Source organism: Brassica napus, chromosome A4, assembly GCF_020379485.1.
Source record: "Brassica napus cultivar Da-Ae chromosome A4, Da-Ae, whole genome shotgun sequence".
NCBI classification, from domain to species: domain Eukaryota; kingdom Viridiplantae; phylum Streptophyta; class Magnoliopsida; order Brassicales; family Brassicaceae; genus Brassica; species Brassica napus.
In genome coordinates this window covers 14,670,395-14,692,983 of record NC_063437.1, presented here as the reverse complement: position 1 = coordinate 14,692,983, position 22,589 = coordinate 14,670,395, and the positions used below count along the sequence as shown (strand labels likewise).

The following is a 22,589-nucleotide window of genomic DNA, read 5'->3' as shown; positions in this document are numbered from 1 at the left end:
GGGGTTTACTGATATATGCTGAGTTGATTTTGATTTTGAGAACAAAAAGTTAATTAAAATTATTCAACAGAGTTCTAAAAAATTGTTTAAAATAATAATTGAGTGTATATACATAATATAGTTAAATAATATAAAAGTTTTCAGTAATAAATAGAAAACTTTTGTAAAGAAAAAAAAAAGGGAGGAAAATCTATTGATGATATTGTTATTTTGGTTTCATCAAGTTTAGAAAATTAACAAGAAAATGATTGAAAACCATAAACAAAAATTAACACATAATCAAAAAAAGATTTCCAGAAAGAAGTAGTTGGGAAAACAAAAATATTTGATCTAATAAATGGAACAATAACTAAAAAACACAAAGGACATTATTATATTTTAAATAAAAATAATTCCTTACAAAAAATATAATGTACTGATCCCATAAAAATATTCAAACAGAAATTTAATACTGATATAATAATAATAAAATATATATATTTGTACAGTATAAATACATTACATAAAATAAAACAACGAAACTAAGTTGTACAGTATAAACACAAATAAAATAAAACAACGAAACTAAGTTGTACAGTATAAACAGTTTTAAAAATATATATATTTTACAGTGTAAACAGAGACTCAATATAAAACAATTTGACCAAAAACATATAAGGTATATATACAAATAGATCAAATACTTTAAAATCTAACCCGTCAAAATAAAAATATACCATAACCATATTAAACTATTTTAATAATTATATTTAAAAAGTTAACTTGACTCAACGAAAGGAAGGTTGAATATGTTACCATCAAAAATTTCAACTGAAAGAGGTCATGAAAAATAAATAAGAGTAATTACCCAATAATGATTCTTATATGATATAAAAATTCCTTATATAATAAGAGTAATTACCCTGGAACATAAATATTTTGTGATTATTTATTAATTTCATTATAGTCAATTTTCTAAATATATACTATATATAAAGAAATAAATGTTAAAATCATATACTAAAAATTATCAATAACATTTATTTAGAAAATTGTAGTCATTTATTTAGATAATATTGTTTACCTAATCTACAAATATAGTAGCATATAAATGAATCAATAGTTATACTTTTTGTCAAGGTAATTTGACTATTTTATTCCACATTGTCTAAATAAACAATTATAAACAAATAAAAACATGAGTAAATTCGATAAAAAAGTACAATTACAGAGTAACATTTATCCAACGTAAAGAATATTCTGCGCGTAGCGCTGATCGATCCTAGAAATTATTTAAAAAAATTCAGAATTTGTTTTGAAAAAATATATTACTGACACTGACAGTTATATATATATATATATATATATAACTAAAATTAATAGCTATACATTTTAAATGAATTACTAAAATTTCATAATTTTCTAATAACATAATTTTTAAATAGTATATGAACTAAATATTATTATATACTATTATATTTTGTATATAAGTCTTTTAAACAATATATTGTTGAGAGTTTCAAAATAAATAAAAAGATAATATATAGTTGTAGATATAAAAGTTTAACCTATGTTAATAAATTTATTTTTGCATAAAAATATTTATAGTTTACAAATTTTAACCCATTTTAATGATGAGTGATAATATATTTAAATGAAAAAAAATTTAAAAATAAAATTTGTTAATTTACTTATTTAATTCATATAGCACTTCTATTTTTATATAATACAAAATATAATTATATAATTTATAAAAGAAATAGTATATAATTTTGTTTTCTTTTTTTCATAATAAAATTTTAGTTAACATTGATTTATATCAATACTATATTACTAATTACAAAATTAATTAATATTTTATTTTATATTATTATTAAAAAAATTAAGTAAGATTTTGTTAGATTTTTTTTAACACATTTTGTTATCCTCTTATGATTTATTTATGGTAGATAAAAATATGATCTTAAATTAATAGATTAGATGAACCCTTATTCAAACATCACAATACTAAAAGGCCAATATAGTGAGCAATTAGGCTGTCCACGTCATCAAATATAATCGACCAATCAGTTCATTTTGTATTTACACGTCACACAAGCTTTAGTCACGTCTGGTTTCACGTATTTCTTTCATTTGCAGTGGGCTGGGCTTTATTGCATCGTGGTACGCTTTATTTTTTTTCTCATTTGTATCGACCCGAGTAAGACGGAAGTGACGAGGATCTTAACCTTTTCATCTTCTCCGCTTGAAACCCTACTGATAGAGTTCTAATGAATCCCCTTCTTCACAATCAAAACTCCACTTTACTTTGATCCATTTCATGAAGACATGTATGAAAATAGTATCTAATGACATGGAGGAGGATCCGGCCATGGTGGTGGATTTGGAGCGGGAGGAGGATTCGGTGGTGTTGGAGGAGTTGGTGGTGGAGGTGGTGGCGGCAGAGGAGGTGGTGCTGGTGGTGGATCTGGTCATGGTGGTGGTTTTAGAGTTGGAGGGGGAGTTGGTGGTAGAGCGGGAGGAGGTGTTGGGGGAGGCGGTGGACTAGGTGGTGGTGGAGGAGGTGGTGTGGGCGGTGGATCTGGACATGGTGGTGGATTTGGTGCTGGTGGAGGTCATGGGATAGGACATGGCGGAGGAGGAGGCTTTGGGATTGGAATAGGAATCGGTGTTGGGGTTGGTGGAGGCTCAAGGTTCTGGCAACGGAAGCGGTAGTAGCGGTGGCGGAAACCGTTAATCAGAGCTCATATTAACACACTCGTGATTTAGTGCACTCGACAGTTCAACTACTAGGACGTACTTGTGATTCTACTTTACACAGTAACTACCATTGAATACATTGAAGCATATCAATTACAAGTGAGAGGAAACAAGCTTTCTATGAAGAAACTAAAAGGTATGGACTGAGAAGCTGAGAGAGCCTTTGACATTTCCAGTTCTACAAAGCAACAAATCTTGATTTCTTTGACTTGGTTAGATACCCAACGCATGTTCATCCTTGAAGACCTATTAAACTGAAGTGGAGATGTATAAAGAAGAGAATGAAAGGACATGGTTGGAAAAATTTCATAAATCATACATCATATTGGAGTATTGGATACAGCCTACTTAAATATCTTACTGTTGCAATTCAGAAGAGAATACCTTCGTTGTTAATAAATGTAATCACATTCTCATAAGTTACTCATCTGAACAATATTGACTTGCTGTTAGTGTTTTTATTTTCAGCCAATTACGATATAGTATTTCCCACGAGGAGAGCAGCTATAAGAATTGATATAAAAAATGTTAGTGTTAATTGCCCACAAGACTCTTTTGTCACTATGGATCAGAAAGGTCAAGATAATATTGCATGTTGTTATCTCAAAATCAGAATAGATAAATTATAGGATTATTAGGAAGGGAAGACACTATCAAAGTATACAAACTCATAAAATCCACAACATCACCAGTTATAAGTTATAGCCATAATTATACACACAACTACTGCAGAGTTTAAACAAATGCTCCATCAACTACACCAAATCATTTGCAACATACGGTAACGAAAAATAATTAAATTTAATGATCCCCGCGCTTGCGCGGGGCTAAGCCCCTAGTTATTTTAAAAATGTTATAAAACTGTCATTCGCTTTACAAAACTCTGAAGCCTATGCCTTTTTTCAGAAGAAAATATATTAATTATTATAATTCTGAAGCCATAAATTGTTGGTTTTTGAAAACCATCTAAGTTTTGATCAAAAAAGAAAAAAAAGAAAAAAAAAAGAAAACCATCTAAGTAATAAGCGCAAAATAATAAATATAGTTATAGGGACTTTAACATTAACAACAGTCATTAAAGCCTCATTGACTAAATATTGGCTGTCAAAACTTCGAAATAAGTAAAAGTCTCAAGAGCCCAATCTCCCATTGGACAGAAAAACGGTCCGTCTCAGTATCTTTTACTGGACTTCTCGTTTTCTTTCTCTCCAGATTCTCTGTACTTATTGTCACTATTGTTTCTCCGTCTCTTTATTTATCTTGCTGCTCGCTCATCATTTTACTACTAAACACAAGTGTGACATCTCTAAGCTTTAGCCAGATTCGTGTGTAGGCTGTGTTATGTGTTTGTCATTGCATTCTTAATCTGAAGGAATTATTGTTGTTTCTGTTCACGGAAATGTAACAAAAATGGTATGTCTCTTTGTTTTGAAATCCATTTTTATATGCTTTGGTCGGAATCCATTTCTTTGGTTTTAATAAAACTGTAAAAATCGAAATCCTAATTTGTTTCAACCCTAAAACCCATATTTTTAGTTATTTGAATTTTTATTTTTTAAAACATTGTTGCAGACTTGCAGCAAAATTGGTGGTGAAAGTTTGAGAAATCGAGATCCTATGAAGAAGGACATGATCAGTGAGTTACCTGAAGCTTTGCTCCTGCATATATTGTCTTATGTTCCAACAGAAGATGTCATAGCCACTAGTGTTTTGTCTAAACGTTGGAAATCTCTCTGGAAGATGGTGCCAAAGCTCGAGTTTAAATTTTTATCTATGTTAAGGATAGATGATGTTTACAGGTTGCTGATTTTGCATAAAGCTCCATTTCTCGAAAGTTTTCATTTGAAAATTGAAGATGCAAAAGGTCGTTCGGATATCAGTTTCTTGATTGGAATTGCATTTTCACACCATGTGCGTGAATTGGTGTTAAATCTCTGCCATGATGATCAAAAGAAAGTAAGGTTTCCGAGTGTCTTGTGTAGCTACAACAATACACTCGAGGTACTAGAGCTCGCCCAAGACGTTCTTTTAGACTTCCCTTCTCGGGTTTGTTTCAATGCCCTCAGAGAGCTGCATCTTTGCCATGTGGAATTCAAAGATGAAGAATCTGTTTGCAACCTTTTATCTGGCTGCCCTAGGCTTCAAGATTTGGTTGTGGAACGATATAGCAGTTTTGATGTGGAGACTTACACTATTGCGGTGCCATCACTACAGAGGCTAACCATAGAAGACGATGGTAGCCAAGATATGTATGGTGGCGGTTATGTGATAAATGCACCATCTTTGAAGTACTTGAGCATCAAAGACCTCTATGGTATTGACTTCTGTCTAATTGAGAATGCGCCAGAGCTTGTGGAAGCAGATATCAATGATGTTTCTCATATAGACAATGAGAACATTCTTGCATCTCTCACTTCAGCCAAGCGTCTTTCCTTTCAATTAACAATGTTTTTGTATCTGCCTTTGTGTGTTGTTAGTACTAATGCTTAATCATCCATCCACAGATTAAGTATCCGACCGGAAGCATCTTCTATCAGCTGGTCTCTTTAGAGCTAGATATAAAAGGAATAAATTGGTGGAATCTACTTTCGTTCATGCTCGATAGCTCTCCTAAATTGCAATCCCTCAAACTCGATGGCGTAAGCAATTACTCCGGAGCTTCTTTTTTCATATATATATTTTGATGGTCTAATATCATATTAATTGCATTGTTGTCAGTCATGTTGGGAAGACTGTCCGGTGGGCTGGGAATGGAATGAGCCGAAATGTGTACCAGAATGTCTGTTGCTTCATCTGGAGACATTGGTGTGGAGAAGTTACGGATGGCAACGAGAAGATGAGAAACAAGTGGCCACTTACATCCTCAAGAATGCTAAACAGTTGAAGAAAGCAACTTTCGACCCAGCATACGTCGGGCCGAAAGAGCTGGAAAAGTTGGAAAAGAGGCGAGAGATGCTCAACGAGTTGGCTAGTGTGGCCAGAGGATCGACCTCATGTCACCTTGTGTTTGAATCCGAATGATCTCTAGAATGTTTACTGCTGTTTTAGCAAATGATCTTTCAAAAAGTCGAAGTGGATTCTTAAGTGGTAAGAGTCTGGTGCATTTTGATGATTAAACGTTGTTGGGTTGTTGGTAAAGACTGTTGTGACATCTATTTAAGCTTTTGGTAATTTGGAAATGGAACTGAGGCTGATGTCAAAATTCATTGCATTATATTGGAATGAGAGAATCTTTTGAAAAAAAAAACGCATAATCTTATAGAAAAACTTTGGTTGTCCAATCTGGAAAACTTGTTATTTGTTCTCTTTAAAGCAACGCATTTCTCAACCTTTTTGTTTATTTTCTAGAGAATTGGAAAATAAACTTGAATATAAAAGGGGAAGAACAATATAGAAGGGGACCATAACAGTTAGGCTAAGTAAAGGAATAACCTAACCTCAAAGAAAACATCTTATGAAAAAATACATTTGTTCATTAGTACATAAAGAAATCGATTGGATCCCTCTTATCAACATAACCCAAATTAATATCCTTAATTCCAAATCCAAATACAAACCAAGAAAATTCAGAAAATGGAGAGAAAAGCTGATCATGCTACTGCCAACCGCATCTACGATGAGTTCGATCCAGTCTTTAACTGGAAAAGTGAACAGGGATTCGAAATTCTCACAATTAACCTTCCAGGTATTATTACTAATCAACAATCTCTCGTATTACTTGCATTGTGATTTTTGTTTACTCATGGTTCTTGAATTATTTTGATCGGTTTTTCATAAAACAGGGTTTAGGAAAGAGCAGCTTAAAGTGCAAGTAACCTCAACGAGGCAGGTAAGAGTGATGGGAGAACGTCATGCAGGAGCCAGCAGATGGGTCCGTCTCCGCAAGGAGTTCCCTATTCCAGCAAACATCAATGTTGACTCCATCGCTGCCATATTTGTGGGCACAAGTCTTGTTGTGAAGCTCCCTAGACTAGAGCCAATGGGGAAACAAACTTCTCCCATTGTTACAACCGCAGCAACACCTCCCCCGGTTCATAAGGAAGCCGAGAAGGTTCAACCAACAAAGCCAACAAGAGAGAAAGAAGCGGAACTAGAGAAACATGCTGAGAAAGCTCAATTGCCAACGCCATCTAGAGAGGAAGACAAGAAACGGGCTGAGAAAGAAGAAGCTCTTAAGGGAAACGTTTGTGATGGAGTTAAGCAAGATTATAGAAGTAAAATGAATGCATACAAGGAGAATCTTGGAGGATATATGACAATGATGAAGAATAATCAGAGAGAACTCACAGTTGGTGTGGTTGCTCCGGCGGCTGCGGTTCTGTTGCTGTCGATTGGATTCTATGCTGGTCATATGTTTTCTTCTTAATAAAATGGACGATAAAATGTATAAACTTTGCATAAATTAATAAACAATCATCAAAGGAAGAAACGTTGTTCTTAATAGTTTTCAAATTCCAACGAACACCTTGTCAAAAAAAAACGAAATAGAAATTCAAAGTCATGCAGTTAATTTTATCCAAAAAAAAAAAAAATGTTAAGATGATACTATAGCCAACTCGTTCAGCCTCTCCTAAGCTACAGCTTAATCTGATGGAAATGAAATCACCGTATCAGCAGGCTTTTCCCTAGTCTCTCTAGGTGAAAACTGATACTTTGTTGTATTCAAATTTATACATTCTCTTAATCTTCATTGTATTGTCTTTACAATCTTTTGAATCATAGAAAAAAAGTCGATTTATGTGTTTGCTCAAAACGTAAGATTAAACTCTAACTTTAAGGTCTGAGTGGATCTAAAGTTTACTATTTGACGCAAGAAAAAAGTAAAAAATAATATTTTGATATTTTCGGGCATTTGAATTGCTTCGGATCGATTTTAATTCTATTTTCTGAATATAAAAGTTTTAAATCTGTGTGAATATTTGACTATGTATTATTTTTTGGATGGTGTTTGATAGGCCTGGAATTATTATCGGAGACCCTGATTCGATCCGAGATCCGATCCGGATCCATTCCAAAAATTTAGATATCCAGAGCGAACGGATTCAAATCTGGATAATAAAATGTTGGATCCGTCAAAACCGAATATGGATTTAGATATCTTATTTTTTTAGTTTGGATATTCGGATCTTTAATTTTTATCGATAAATATTTCAAAATAGTAATATCTATATATAAAAAATAAATTTATCTATTATATAATCATTTTATAATAGTATATATAAAATTTATATATATTTTATAATAATATACACATAAATAATTAAAAATCTTATATACATTTTTATTTTAAAATTATTGTTAATATTTTGATAAATTTAAATATCATTATTATTAATTTTAAGGATTAGATATTATTATTATTATTTTTGCCAATCTGAAGACTTTTGATTAGATAAATATTTTGGTCAACAAACATTATAAATTATTGATTTTCTCTGAAAAAAAATATCTAAAGACCGAGATAGGTATGCGAGTCATGGTTCACTGTAAGTTGTAACGGCAGACCTAGGGATGTTAACATGGGTAGTTACCCATGGGTTTACCCAAACCCACTAATAATGGGCTGGGTTTTTACCCATCTAAGATTAATTGGGTCAACCATGGGTATTAATTTTAAAACCCATATTTATGTTGGGTAAATACAAAAGGGTAATGGTGTACCCATGGGTTTTCAATTATATATATAGATTTTTACCATTTTAATTAAATTATATAAAAATTGCAAAAACGTTTTTTTCCGTCAGAACCAAAAAATGATTTTTTTCCGCAAAAACCCTAAAACTAATATTTCTCACAGAAACCAAAAACGAGTTTTCCCGCCGAAACCGAAAAATCGAGTTTTTCTACCGAAACCACAAAACTTGTTTTTCCGCCAAAACCATAAAACTAAGTGTCCCGCCAAAACCGCAAAACTGAGTTTTCTCACCAAAACTGCAAAACTGAGTTTTCCCGCTAAAACCGTAAAATCGAGTTTTCCGACTGAAAGCCCCAAAATCGAGTTTTTCCGCCAAAACCGCAAAAGGTGTTTTCCCGCCAATGCCGTAAAACTCAATTTTCCCGCCAAAACCGCAAAAACCGAGTTTTCCCGCCAAAACCGCAAAAAAATGAGTTTTCCCGCCAAAACCGCAAATGAGTTTTTTCCGCCAAAACCGCAAAAAATGAGTTTTCCCGCCAAAACCGTAAAACTGAGTTTTTCCGCCAAAACCGAAAATTGAGTTTTCCCGCCAAAGACGAGAAACCGAGTTTTTCCCCCAAAACCGCAAAACCGAGTTTTCCCGCCAAAATCGAAAAATCGAGTTTTCCCGCCAAAATCGAAAAATCGAGTTTTCCCGCCAAAATCGAAAAATAGAGTTTTCCCGTCAAAGCCGAAAACCGAGTTTTTTCCCAAAACCGTAAAAACGAGTTTTTCCATCAAAATCAAAAACGAGTTTTTCCGCCAAAACCGCAAAAGCGAGGTTTCCTGCCAAAACTGCTAAACTTCAGAATAAATAAGATAATACTTTGGGTACCCACGGGTAAACCTATACCATATTGGGTTTATTTTCTGGGTTTGGATTTCAACCCTGATGTTTCTGGGTTTTTGCAGGTTGGGTATAAACTGGGTTGGGTTATTTGTGGGTTGGGCTGGGCTGGGTTATTTTACCCTACGTTAACATCCCTAGGCAGACCTATAAAACGTGAGAGTGTGTATCGCACCAAACCTGACACCCCGATTTAGGGTTCCGATCTTCTTCTCTTAAATGGCCGATGTGACGCTCCCTCCGCCGGATTCCGTCGACATCCGTCCCCCGGAGAATACCCCCTCTCTTCCACCTCCACCGCAGGAACACGAGCCGCAAGAGCAGCAGCAGCCTCCTCAGAGAGATTCCCGCGAGAGGCGCGACGACAGAGACCTAGAACGTCCGCCTAATCGCCGTGACCGTTCTCCCCTCCCGCCGCCGCCGCCCCGCAGGGACTACAAGAGGCGGCCTAGCGGGAGCCCTCCGCCGCCGTACAGAGACAGGCGGCACTCTCCTCCCCTGCGCCGCTCGCCTCCTCCTTCCAAGCGATACCGGAGGGACGATAACGGATACGATGGTCGGCGTGGTGGTGGTGGCTATGGACCTCCCGATAGAAGGTAATCAATCTTCATCTCCTATATGCTTGGAAACGCCAATCTGATCTATGACGTTGCGTTGTTGCTTGCCTAATAGTTTGTATAGAAGATCGAATTGCGTTTCTGATTCTTAAGTTTTCAATGATAGATTTGGATATGAGAATGACCGTGAAATGGGAGGAAGGCATGGTTACGGTGATGAAAGACCTCCTGGCCGCTTCATGGGGCGCTATCAGGACTGGGAGGGAGGTCGTGGAGGTTATGGTGATTCATCTAACAGAGGAAGTACTCAAAGGTCAGAGTTCCCTCATCTAATGTTCTTTTTTGGTCTAGTGAATGTGCAAACTAGGAAGTATGAATGATGCTCAGTGAAAGGGAGATACATCCCTTGTAAAGAGTTGTATGTTAGAGTGAATGTTTGAGATGTTGAAGTCTATCATCTCTATTTCAGCTGTTTAAGTTCCAGATAAAGCCGTCTTTTTTGTTCTCTTTCACTTTTTAAGATAGAGGCTGTTTGTAGACGCCCTTGCCGTTGTTATAGCTGTAAACACCGTTGTATTTCTTTAATCCAGGGACGGATTGATGTCATACAAACAGTTTATCCAGGAGCTGGAAGATGATATATTGCCATCAGAAGCTGAACGCAGGTATGGTTATAATTGCAAAATTGTCTTTGTACTTAAAGCTGCAGGGGTAATGTCTTTTTTTTTTTCTGTTGCAGATATCAAGAATACAAGTCAGAGTATATCACAACACAGAAGCGTGTCTATTTTAACACTCACAAAGAGGAAGAATGGTGATTTTCCACTATCTATTCCCATCGTTTGCTTTCTTTTGGGAAATTCTGCTTATCTATTGACATGCTTATCTACTGTTACGCTTCTAGGTTAAAAGACAAGTATCATCCAACCAACTTGCTAACTGTCATAGAAAAGTGAGTTCAATTCCTTTGAAAATTGCAGCAGTTAGTCGGTTTTGTGTAATATGATATCTTATTTTCTTTATCTATTCCTTTAAATTTTCAGGAGGAATGAACATGCACGGAAGCTGGCGAAGGACTTCTCACTTGACTTACAGAGCGGGAATCTTGATTTGTAAGATCATTTCCTTGGCCTCTACTCCGCATTTATGATTATGATAATTCTGCCATCGCTAAAGCCCATAGTGTTACTTCGATCTGTTCCAGAGGTCCTGCAGTGACAGCATTGAATAAGACAAGTGAGCCAAAGTCTGAGGATGAAGCAGGTGGTGGTGTTGGTAAAAGAGGTGAAGAGAGTGACTTTTCAGCGGCACCAAAAGCACCCAGCTTCACTTCTGATGCAAAGATAATCCTAACCGACATTGAACAAGCACAAGCCCTTGTTCGTAAGCTGGACTCTGAGAAAGGAATCGTGGAGAATGTTTTATCAGGTTCAGAAACTGAAACGTCAGGAAAAGATAAGTCGCACAGTGGCTCGACTGGTCCAGTTATAATCATAAGAGGTTTGACATCTGTGAAAGGCCTTGAGGGTGTTGAATTACTTGACACGCTTATCACGTATCTCTGGCGTGTTCATGGTGTGGACTATTACGGAAAGCTTGAAACAAGCGAAGCTAAGGGTCTGCGGCATGTGAGAGCGGAAGGAAAAGGCTCTGATGCAAAAGGAGATGAGGGCGAAGATAAATTTGATTCTCATTGGCAACAAAGGTTGAAAGGTCAAGATCCACTGGAAGTGATGGCTGCCAAAGAGAAGCTAGATGCTGCTGCTATTGAAGCTTTAGATCCACATGTCCGAAAGATTAGGGATGAGAAGTATGGTTGGAAATATGGGTGTGGAGCTAAAGGCTGCACGAAACTGTTTCATGCTGCTGAATTTGTTCACAAGCATCTCAAGCTGAAGCACGCTGAGCTTATAGTTGATATGACTGTCAAAGTGCGAGAAGAACTGTATTTTCAGAACTATATGAAGTATGTAGGCCGTTTCTAGTGGATTTCCTCTTCTGTTATTTCTGATCGGGTTGTAATGAAATATTTGTGTGCCATTTGCAGTGATCCTAATGCTCCAGGAGGACAACCAGCCACGCAGCAACCTGGCCAGGTAAATGATGTTTTTCATCAGTTGATCGAATGTTGAGTAGTCTATAATTTTGAGTTTTATTTACGTGGGTGGAACATACCATTGGCAGAGAGATAGACCCATGATGAGACGTAAACCAAGCATGGAGAGCAGATTGAGGGATGATCGAGGTGGACGCAGAGAGCGAGACAGAATTGATCGGTCAGAGGATCAGCAGAGAGGTGATGGTAACGGTCCTAATGGTCCAAATCCCGAGGAAGGTGGTTACGATGCATTTGGTGGACAAGGCGGTGTTCATGTTCCTTCCTACTCTGCTGATATGAACGCACCACCAGTGCTGATGCCTGTTCCCGGTGCCGGGTAGGTTTAGCAATGACCACTCACTCTTCACATGATCTTAGTATTATGGTAAATAAAGCGTTATTAACTCGTGATCTGTAATGTTGTCTGAATGATGATGTGGACAGGCCACTAGGACCATTTGTACCAGCACCACCTGAGTTTGCTATGCAGATGTTCAGGGACCCAAGCGGACCCAACCCTCCTTTAGAAGGCGGTGGCAGAGGTGGACCAGCCCCTTTCCTTCTGTCTCCGGCCTTTAGACAGGATCCTAGACGGCTACGCAGGTAATGTGTTTCACTCTACGCTATGAGTATGATCACACATTGCTTTCAACCCAGAGTCGGTTACCTTTGAACAAGAGAGTAGTTTCTATAAGAAACTAATGTTACGAAAAATATGATGCAGCTACCAAGACCTAGATGCTCCAGAGGAAGAGGTAACCGTTATTGATTATAGGAGCTTGTAGGCAAAGGGAGAAAGCTATAGAGAGATGTCAGGTCTTGGGAAATATAACGAATGAGACTTTCCCAATATTTTATAACTCTTTGTGACCATCAATCTAAACTATTTTCTACATGCCAAATTTGTACTCAGCAATAAACAAGTTTATGTTACATGTTAGTTGTGTACTCAACATGCCAAATTTGTCCTCAACAATAAAACACGATTGATTTTCGAAGTTTATTTGCTTTCTAAATTTTATTTGGTTTCAAAGTTTTTTTTATTGTATCTCTATACAAAACCTCTTAACAGCGAAATAAGATGTATTATTTTTTCTTATAACATGAAATTATAGCAATCTGAGTAAAAATCCTAGCCATTTTATCATTGAAATAATTACATATATGGTATGTCTTATGTGCCTTGCTTATGACTAGCAAATTTTACTTGTCTTTTGATTTTAAATTGTAATTATTATAGAGATTAAAAGAATATTAAATTATTAGGTGGGAAAAATGTTATGGAATGTTGAAAATAAAAAGGTGCTGAGTATTGAAACAAATATTCGTAGTCTAAGGTTGGGTACAATATCAACTAAATGTTCATGGGTTGTCACTCAACGAAATGTTCAAAAAGTCCATCTTCTTATTGATTACTTTTTTAAGGGAATTTGCACTAGACGTTATGAAAGAAAGTATAGTTAGCTATATGGATAAGTCACTGTGCAAATTTTATAAACCCAAGCCTAATCCTGCATATCTACCTCTATCGATTTTGGACAATTGATATTACGTCTCTCTCTTCGTATGTATCTATCTATACGCCTACATTTATTTTTTCCTCTCGGTTTTTTTTTTTTTGAAACTCTTCCTCTTTGTTTTCATCATATAGTCTCTTTTAGTCTTAAACAATCTTTGCTTCTTCTCCAATCTTAATAAAGATCAGTTGTTATTTTTGTCTTTAATGTTATTTGCAAACAGGTTTGAGACACGATGAAAAGGATATTTAAATCAGTACACCACCATTCTCTTACCAGATCTGCAAATATGAAAAAGTTATGACCATCTACCTAATTACCGACTACTTTTTGTATATACATCAAAATAGGACTTTTTTTAATCAGTAAATTGGCATAAAATGGTGTGGGGGAGGGGGGGGATGTTCTTGTTTGACCAAACGCCTCCATGTAATGAATGTCGAAAGTAATTAACTTTTTGATGATACTTTAATTTAGCTCTTTTCTTCTCTCTGAGATGGAAGCCTTTTTGATCAACTTAATTTCACTTGGGGGTGTTTAATAAACCCTGTTTGACTCCTTCCACAGCATAGCTAAGCATTTCATTGGTTTTTCTTTTCGCAAATCTTTAATCGTCCAAAGAGGAAGTTTTCAACTAATATTAAATAAGTTCAAATTGGAAAATTTCCTCATTTGCAATCACAAATTCACAATGTATGTATGATTCATAAAAAAACATTAAAACGCAATCAATAACAAAAAAACATTCAGTAAAATCCTATAATCCAAAACAGCCTCTGTACTCTCGTTTTTTTTTTAATGTCATTTGCAGTTTTTGGATAAAAAAATTAGAAAATCACCAAAGGTCCACATCATGGCTGCACTTTCTCGACACAATCCTGGACGGTGCCGTCAACTTATCCACCGTAACATCGCAGTTAACTTTAACGGTTATCGTCCACGTCTTAACCGAACCAACCTTAATCTTCACAGGCGCTTTAATCCTCACCTTAAACGGCACCGTTTTCTTACTCAGCTCATTACGCATCTCCTTCCGCGCGCCACTATTTAACTGAATCCCCGATCCAGTTAACGCCGTCTTAACCAACGTCACATTATTCGCCGGCTGGTAAAACACCGGCAACGCGCCGTTACAGAGATCGACGTCTCCGTAGAAAACATCCACACTGCTCCCTTTCTCGTAGTAGATCCCGAGCTTTCCGTTACCGTTACGCGACCTGACGGTGACGTTGAATCTGGGAGAAATCGGAGACGGGGACGTCAGATTGATGCCTGAGACCGAGAATCCCTCGACGGAGTATTTCGGAGCTTCGGGACGGAAGACGGCGTAGAGAACGGCGAAGGAGATTGCGGCGAGGACGGCGAGGGTGAAAATTGCGGCGAGGAAGTAGCAGAAACAGCACCTGCAGCGACTGCGATTGGGCTTTTTCCGGGAGAGGAGTTGCAGACGGTGCGCGTTCTCCGGCGGGGGGACGCGGTAGATCTGATCCTTGGGGACTTGGATCACGTAAGTGGCGGGTGGTGGAGCTGGTTTTCTCGGGAACTCGCCGGAGCTGAAATTGCCGGAGAATTGGCCGCTCTGCGGTGGTGAATCAGCGGGATGGACTCGTTCAGCCATTTGAGAGAGAGAGAGAGAGATTGATTCTGCAAAAGTAACTGAGAAACAAACGAAGAAGTGATTGAAAGTGAAACTGAATTTGAAAACAGAGATAGTGTTTAATAGAGAGAAGCGTTTCTTTGTAAACAATTGCAATAAATATTTAAGCTGGCGATAACGCGTACAGAACAAAAAAAAGAGGAGATCGTACGCGTTGCTCATGTGGAGGGCCCACATTTAATTTACTGTGGATTTTTTATTTAATATTTGTTGTTTCTTTCAGATTAGCAAGTAAATTAATACGTGATTAGTAATGAATCAGTCCAACAGGGAACAGGGCCAATAGCTCCATTTCTATATATATAATTATGAAAGAAACAGTTCAAGAGCATATTATTATAATATTTATAAGGAATATAATATCTCAAACAGAAGCAACGAAACAAGTAAATAAAACTGTAGTTTATAAATTTGTTTACACATATAAATAAAATAAAATTTACGTGCGCACGAGTAAGATAACAAGCGCAAGTTAAAGAACAAAGTCTATATATAGTGATGAGAGAGTTACATACAGCTAAGAGGCAGAAAAGCAACACGGTTCGTCACCGCCGTAGTCCAAATGATACTTTTTCCATTGAAAATTGAGTTACCAGAAATTGACCAAAACTACCAAATAACAAAAATGAAAAATAATTTTAATAGATTAAAAATTAAATTAAATAAAAAAACTACAAATGATTGCTTTATACTTTTAAAAATTAATGAACTTAAAACAAAATATGAATAATATATATATATATATATATCTGCACATGACACATAAAATCATCTAGTTTACGATATTTGAAAGGTGATATCTTATAAAATATATTTTTTAAAACAAAAACCGGTTAATATTTGGTTAAACAAAACATCAAACACTTATATGTATTATGTATACATATATATAATAAATTGGTTTTATATATCCAAAATACATTCTTCTTTCTATCAGCAACCATTACCTAAAGATAAGACATTACAAATGAGTGTAAAGTAGCAATGGACATTTGGTTTAAACCAAAATGAACCAAACCAACCGAACCGAAAGTTTCCAGTTTTTGGTTTTAAGTATGGTTTGGTTACAAACCGAATATGAAGAATTAAAAAATTAATTGGTTTTTTGGTTCAGTTCGGATCGGTACGTATAAACCGATCGGTCATAATAAATAAATAAACTGAAATTAACCAGATTTTTAATTTTTTATCGCATAAACCAATTCTGAGACAATTTTGGCTGTTATGAAATAATGATGGTTTACTTCGAAACACAATAATATACCTAAAACCAAACCAAATAAACCGTATTTCAAACCGGAATGTAGTACGGTACAACTAAGTGACATTTTCCCAAAACCGAAGAAATGAAAAACCAAAAGAAAATAATCTGAGAAACCGAAAATCCGAATGCCCTGCTCTAGCATAAAGTTTGTACATAAAGTTATGTAATGAATCCATACGGAATAATATGCCATACGGAAAAAACATTATTTCTTGAAAGGTCAAGATGTCTAATAATTGTATGTGGAGATCACATTGTGCCATTAATTGTGGTGGAGTGCACGTTAGTCTGCATCACATGAATAGTTTAAATTGTTTATGGGTTTTTTTTATTTTAGACTTTGACTAAAAAGTAAAAACTAACTATATCTTTATTTGATCAAAAAAAACTATATCTTTATAATAGTAATTATCGATATACAAATTACAAACAACTATTTATCATTTTATATTAAGAATATAAACATAAAATAAGGAACTTTACAAAGAAGATTTTTCTTTCAATTTAGTTCAGCGGTTTAATATTTAACCTTGAATATATATTGGAAACAAATTTAGCCTTTTGAACTATCTTTTAAAACATTTACCAGTCAAAATGTGAATAACTTTCTTCCCAGAACTAGTTTCTTGCTTATTCCGGAGATATAAAGTAGATAAAATCTGAATTCAGTAATTTAAATTAATAACCAGTCAAAAGTTTAACATTGTTTATGAATATCATATCATCAAAAGTCAATACAGAAATGGCAAGTTGGTGCAGAAACTGTCATAGCTTTGATTTGGATCAAAAAAACAAGACAGTGGTTCAACCTAATCGTCTGAAACAAGTGGCACCAAAGAGACTATCAACAGAAAACCAAAAAACATAGAATTATCTTATACCACAAGCATCGTTATGATGCACATTTTTTATGTGACCATTCTTACTCTGGTTTAGAAATATTTTTACAACAAATAAAAGATACTCCTCACACGCACACGCTTTTTAATCGTTCACTATATACTCTCTAGTCTCTGTGTTGTTCTAAAATTCATTTTTATGATCATCGATATACGGAAAAGATTGCAAAACATGGATAAAATCAAGCCCTAAAATCAAAGATTTTTTTAGAATTCATTATCATAGAGAAAATAAAGAAAGTGTATCGAAGAAATAGCACATACCTTAAAAAGAGAAGGTAAGCAAAGATTGTTTTCCTTTTGCTTTCTCGCAAGGATTATGAGGTTTCTCGGAGAAGAAAATGAAGGAGACGAGAAATGCCACCCTTGCAAGGATTACTAAAATACTCCGTATAAAAGAGAGAGAGTTCATACTTTACCATTTAAAGTATTGGGAAAGTGCCCCAGTTTAAAAATATAATAATTAAACTAAAATGTTTACACTAAATATTAATTAAAGAGGAACATCGAATGTACCAACATTGTTGTTCTGTTCAATGCCCCATGGAGTAAGAGGACAAGTGGATCTGGTTTCAATACCAGACCGATCGAACCGGAAATCTCCATCCTGGATTCTGATTCGTTATACGCTAAATACTAATATTTTTATCAGCTTATATCCGGAAAAAATCAATGATCTTAAATCGGCTTGTTCGGCCGACCAAATCATAGAAATATTAATCTTGATTATATATAATCTCTTTGTTTGATCGAGTTAATTTGCTTTTAGTTATTGTTTCATTTTACCCACAACGAATTATTTCACTATTTACACATGAGATCCTCAATATATTAGGATAAAAACCTAAGAAAGATTAGGTTCCCAAATTTGTAAATAGAATAAAAAGCATAAAAAAATTGCAAGTGGTTTTTACATTATTTTTGGATAACCAAATGTGAGATAGTCTGAATAATCAAACATAAATAGAACGTTCGGCATTGCGCTAAGCACTTGAGTTTATACCAATTAATTATTCGTTACAAAGGAGTTTCCATTAAAGCTTATATATTTCGTGTGACTAAATTAGAACTTGGAAAATGATGAACTGTTACTAAGAGAAGGTTTGGTGAAACGGCCAGAGATGAGACCAGTTGCAATGTGGCGGTATGCCGCCTCGGTTAGGTGGATTCCATCCCAATTTGCATACGTTGATGGGTTTTCACAAGTCGTTGAACCCTTTCCGCCGCACTTTACGTTTGGTTTTGCGTTGTATCTTCCATCTTCTCCTCCACAACATGCCTTTAGGACACTTCCAGTAAAACCTATAACGCAAAAGAAAAGAAAAAGATATCAAACGTATATCAAATTTTATTTTATCAGTATTTATTATTTTACTATACACAATTTAACTGAGTTTTTTTGTCAACTCACTAAACGTCAAATTTAATTTATTATAGAAAATATTATCGAAATCGGAGTACCGTATTTGGAAGGTGAGTTAAAGAATTGCATAGCTGAACCGTAATAATCAGCATAGATAATCTTAGCATGAGTGTACTTTTGCCTTAAAGTCACAAGGCCTTCCTGGAGCTTAGTATTGTGAAGCTTGGCAATATTGTTCAGCGGCTTAAGACAATGGTTCCTTGTGTCATAGAGCCATCTATTATCATCACTGAATCGCTCTAACAGAACCGCCGAACAACCGATCGGAAGGTTTCCCGGAACCACCAGCGTCACTGCACCTTCCTCTATCAAGGCCTAGGATTAAACAAAACCGATAGTTGATAAACGAATGTTATTAACGTTTAAACACAATTCATTTAACGTAAATGTTTCCTACTTACGCTTGTGACGTTGATGATCTTGTTAATGACGGATGGTACCAAATCAATGGCGTGTTTATAACTCCGAAATGCTAATAGAGGGTAATTATAATCGTTTCCACCAATTTCTCCCACGAAAAATAGAGATTTCTTAAAATATTGGTCACAATCTGCCAAAATAAACTATATTATGCCAAAAACACCATCAAATTTTTAATTAAGGTATATTATCTGTTACAAATCAAATGATTTCTTCTTCTTTTTTTGCTAAATGTTCGTGCAAACTCTTGCATAATGTCTCAATTTCCTTACAGTGTACTTTTTATCTAAGTATGTGTCAGGTTTACCGTTTTGTAAAAATTGACAGAAATAATCACAACCATCAGTTTTTTTTTCCGGTTTCTTGTCAGGTATTTTCCAAAATCTAACTGTTATTTTAGTCGTGTTCTCTAATATTTATATTTACCTGGCTTTGTTTTACAGAGAGAAGGTTTCAATTTCTTGAACCAATCAAGCTGAACATCCAATGTCTTATTCGTCAACAATGTTACTGAAAGACCTCTTTCTTTCAAAAAGTTAAAGTCATTCGCCGTTGCTCCGGCCACTGCAAAATTTGCTCCTTTATTGAAATCCACCGAAAAGTTTGTTCGCACGCTTTGGAGATATGGTGTAACGTACGGTAATCCGTTTGCCTCAGCTGCACGTAGTCACATATACAAAAAACGTACGTTTTTAGGAGATCCCAATTTATGCATGTAAGTTTCATTTGGTGCATATTTTAGTTTAACGTTTTATGTATATGGTGGATTTGAAGCCGGGATCCTGAATTTTGGTTAATTATATTGTAAAAATTGAAAAGAGACTGAAACGAATATAACAAATTATTCTCCTATGCATATTTTCCGAGTCTGGCCATGATAATTTTTTAAGAGAGAGGGAGTAGGAGATGAGAAATTAACCAATGAAATCAATGATGAGACGTCCGTCAGAGCAACGGCCGGTTGAACGGTTAAAGAAAGTTTGACCGTATGGTGGTCTACCGATGGACGGAGAGCTCACATCACTGGAGATAAGAAAATTTCCAGTGTCGCTTAAAGAATCTCCAAAATTAAATATGGACTCGTAGTTAAGCGTTGGTTTCACTGGTAGTGACCTCGCGGCGATTAAAAAGGAGAATGCAGCAATGACCAGCATATTGATTTTCATTTTATCGGTCTTTTTTATTTACTTAGTTTGATGTTTTATAATTTATGCATGCATGAACATTCGAAGTAAGTTTTTATACTGAAACTTATGAGATGAGATCATAAATTTTTCATAACTGTAGTGTTTAACGTTAGAAATACGCATGTGACCTTTTTGTTCGGTAACGTTGTTATTTTCTTGTTGATTGATAAATAAGCCTTATAATGATAAAGCAGAAACAGGCAACCTACAAGAATTAGGGTTAGGTGCCGTAGTAAAGATTTCTATACTAATAAAAGCTGAGATTAAATGCTTCTAAAAGACTAAAACTGTACACACAGGAATCAAAACAACTAATAATAATAACAAAGTTGAATTAACAAAATATGAGAATTTTTCTTAATTTCTAACCAGCCATATTAAATGAAATTATCTTCATATCTAGACAAAAAATACAACTTCAAAAAGTCCTATATCATATTAAAATATTACATTTCCTGAAACAATCGTATACCAGAAGGTCCAAAATCCTAAAGCGAAATCAAAATGAAAAAGCTAATTTATTAAAACAAAAAAAAAATAACTAGATTTTGAACTACGAGACAAAGTACAAAATAATTTATTACAAAAATTATTTACTTGAAAGCATCCATAACTTTTGTATTTAAATGTTTTTATTATTTAATTTAAATTTGTGTATATTATATATCTTAATTATTTTTGAAAATTTAAGTTTATAATTAAAAAATATAATTACTATTCTATACAGATTTTTAACTTAAATATTTAAATATATTAAATAATTTATGAAAATGTATCTTTCATTTTATTACATGTATATAAATTTAGATTTCAGCCTTAAATTCTTGAAATACAAAAGCGTTAACTTAAGATGTTTATATATTCATATATAGGATTCGTAAAGATTAATTTATCTTAGAATTTTTTAAAAAAATATTTTTATTCTATTAACTAAAATGTACTAACACAGTATCATAGTTTAGTAATAATATTTTATTTAAATATAATATTCATTGCAAGTTTAATATACTGCATTGATTTATAATATTTATGTTTTATGGAATAACATCTCTTCATATAATTTTTTGATAATATTTGTTAGTTAAATGTAAATTTTATATAAATATAAATTTATAATAATAAAAGTAAAACCGTTTATTCATTTGTTGTGTCACACATTTATTTTAGTTTTTACTAAATTAAAACAAAATAGAGTAGTACAATTTGTAACATATCTCACATTGGTTAAATTTTGTCTTTATAGAAATTTAATATAAACGAGTTAATGTATTTGTTAAAAAAATTTCGTATTTGATTAATATATTTCAAAATTGATGAAATAATCTATCAAAATTTATAATATTAATATATCAATTATAACTAGTTTTATTAGATTATAGTATAATATAAATATTAGTTAATTTTAATATCTATTTTTATTTTTAAATTATAATTTATTGTCATTGATTTAATATTTATTTATATAATGTTTATTCATAAATAAAAATATATTGTAAAATCTAGGAATTTTACTTTGTGTGTATTTATAAATTAGTGTACTTTTACAAAATAAGGAAGTAACTTGATATGTATAGTACGGAAAATCTTCTTTACCCTACTTATTACAAGAAATCACTTAAGAATTTTGTGGGTTATACAATCCAAATCTATAAATTAATACTTATTCTCGATAAGTAAATAAATATGGTAAATTTATAGAATCTCATGTTTTTGTCTTATATATAAGGTTTTTATAGTTAGAATTCATGTTTAACGTTTTCTTTCACTTTACTCAAAATTAATATTTATTTATTAATTTAACAAAGCAAATTGTTTATTACTCCTTTCATTTCAGTTTAATTATGGTTGTAAAGTGAAATTTCCGTTTAAAAACAAGTGTTGTTTTTTAATTTCAATACAAAATTTATTAACAATATTCTGTAGTTTATTTTTTATTTGTTGAAATATGTTAAATGTATATGTAATGTAATTATGTTTTTATTTTGAAAATATATAAAATTAAATATTTTTTAATCTGTGTGAATAAACGTAAAACACAGCTAAATGAAACGGATGAACTATTTACTAAACACTTGAAATTGAATGGGTTCGACTACAAAGTTTGACAGTGTCGTTCAGAACATGTGATCTACTCTCGTTTCTCGACTAACTCTTGTATCCTTCCATTGTGGTAAACTGGTCATACCTTATGTTTGGAAGTTTATTAAGCCTATATTTCTCAATTGGAATTTACACATTATATAAATCATGTAAGGTCGGTGACTAGTGGCAATGGGAGCATTTAGTGCATCGACTTTAATTTTTGTT

At 34.0% G+C, this 22,589-nt stretch overlaps 6 protein-coding genes across 6 annotated transcripts; 4 read left to right on the top strand and 2 right to left on the bottom strand.

Annotated features, from left to right (window-relative positions):
- Positions 1-1,177: 1,177 nt before the first annotated feature.
- LOC125608206 (glycine-rich cell wall structural protein 1-like) lies at positions 1,178-2,694 on the top strand. Its single transcript, XM_048778183.1, has 2 exons — positions 1,178-1,181; positions 2,342-2,694. The coding sequence occupies exons 1-2, from the start codon at positions 1,178-1,180 to the stop codon at positions 2,692-2,694; spliced, it is 357 nt and encodes a 118-aa protein (XP_048634140.1).
- A 1,154-nt stretch (positions 2,695-3,848) lies between these two features.
- LOC106446770 (FBD-associated F-box protein At3g49020) lies at positions 3,849-5,937 on the top strand. Its single transcript, XM_048777780.1, has 4 exons — positions 3,849-4,152; positions 4,312-5,208; positions 5,244-5,378; positions 5,458-5,937. Exons 1-4 carry the CDS (start codon positions 4,150-4,152, stop codon positions 5,758-5,760), a joined length of 1,338 nt encoding a protein of 445 aa, XP_048633737.1. The 5' UTR covers positions 3,849-4,149; the 3' UTR covers positions 5,761-5,937.
- Positions 5,938-6,171: 234 nt separating this feature from the next.
- Positions 6,172-7,161, top strand: LOC106446769 (inactive protein RESTRICTED TEV MOVEMENT 2-like). Its single transcript, XM_013888558.3, has 2 exons — positions 6,172-6,424; positions 6,522-7,161. The coding sequence occupies exons 1-2, from the start codon at positions 6,313-6,315 to the stop codon at positions 7,103-7,105; spliced, it is 696 nt and encodes a 231-aa protein (XP_013744012.2). The 5' UTR covers positions 6,172-6,312; the 3' UTR covers positions 7,106-7,161.
- Positions 7,162-9,400: 2,239 nt separating this feature from the next.
- LOC106446771 (serrate RNA effector molecule-like) lies at positions 9,401-12,918 on the top strand. Its single transcript, XM_013888560.3, has 11 exons — positions 9,401-9,856; positions 9,984-10,130; positions 10,408-10,482; positions 10,557-10,631; positions 10,722-10,769; positions 10,861-10,929; positions 11,022-11,783; positions 11,865-11,913; positions 12,002-12,252; positions 12,360-12,518; positions 12,640-12,918. The coding sequence occupies exons 1-11, from the start codon at positions 9,480-9,482 to the stop codon at positions 12,698-12,700; spliced, it is 2,073 nt and encodes a 690-aa protein (XP_013744014.2). The 5' UTR covers positions 9,401-9,479; the 3' UTR covers positions 12,701-12,918.
- A 1,141-nt stretch (positions 12,919-14,059) lies between these two features.
- Positions 14,060-15,200, bottom strand: LOC106445445 (NDR1/HIN1-like protein 13). The gene has a single exon (XM_013887006.3). The coding sequence runs from the start codon at positions 15,048-15,050 to the stop codon at positions 14,268-14,270; it is 783 nt and encodes a 260-aa protein (XP_013742460.2). The 5' UTR covers positions 15,051-15,200; the 3' UTR covers positions 14,060-14,267.
- On the bottom strand, positions 14,060-22,418 carry LOC106448671 (GDSL esterase/lipase At5g45910-like). Its single transcript, XM_048777781.1, has 6 exons — positions 20,015-22,418; positions 19,522-19,752; positions 19,077-19,225; positions 18,714-18,990; positions 17,517-18,554; positions 14,060-15,698 (listed from the first exon to the last, which is right to left on the bottom strand). Exons 1-5 carry the CDS (start codon positions 20,259-20,261, stop codon positions 18,316-18,318), a joined length of 1,143 nt encoding a protein of 380 aa, XP_048633738.1. The 5' UTR covers positions 20,262-22,418; the 3' UTR covers positions 14,060-15,698; positions 17,517-18,315.
- Positions 22,419-22,589: the final 171 nt, after the last annotated feature.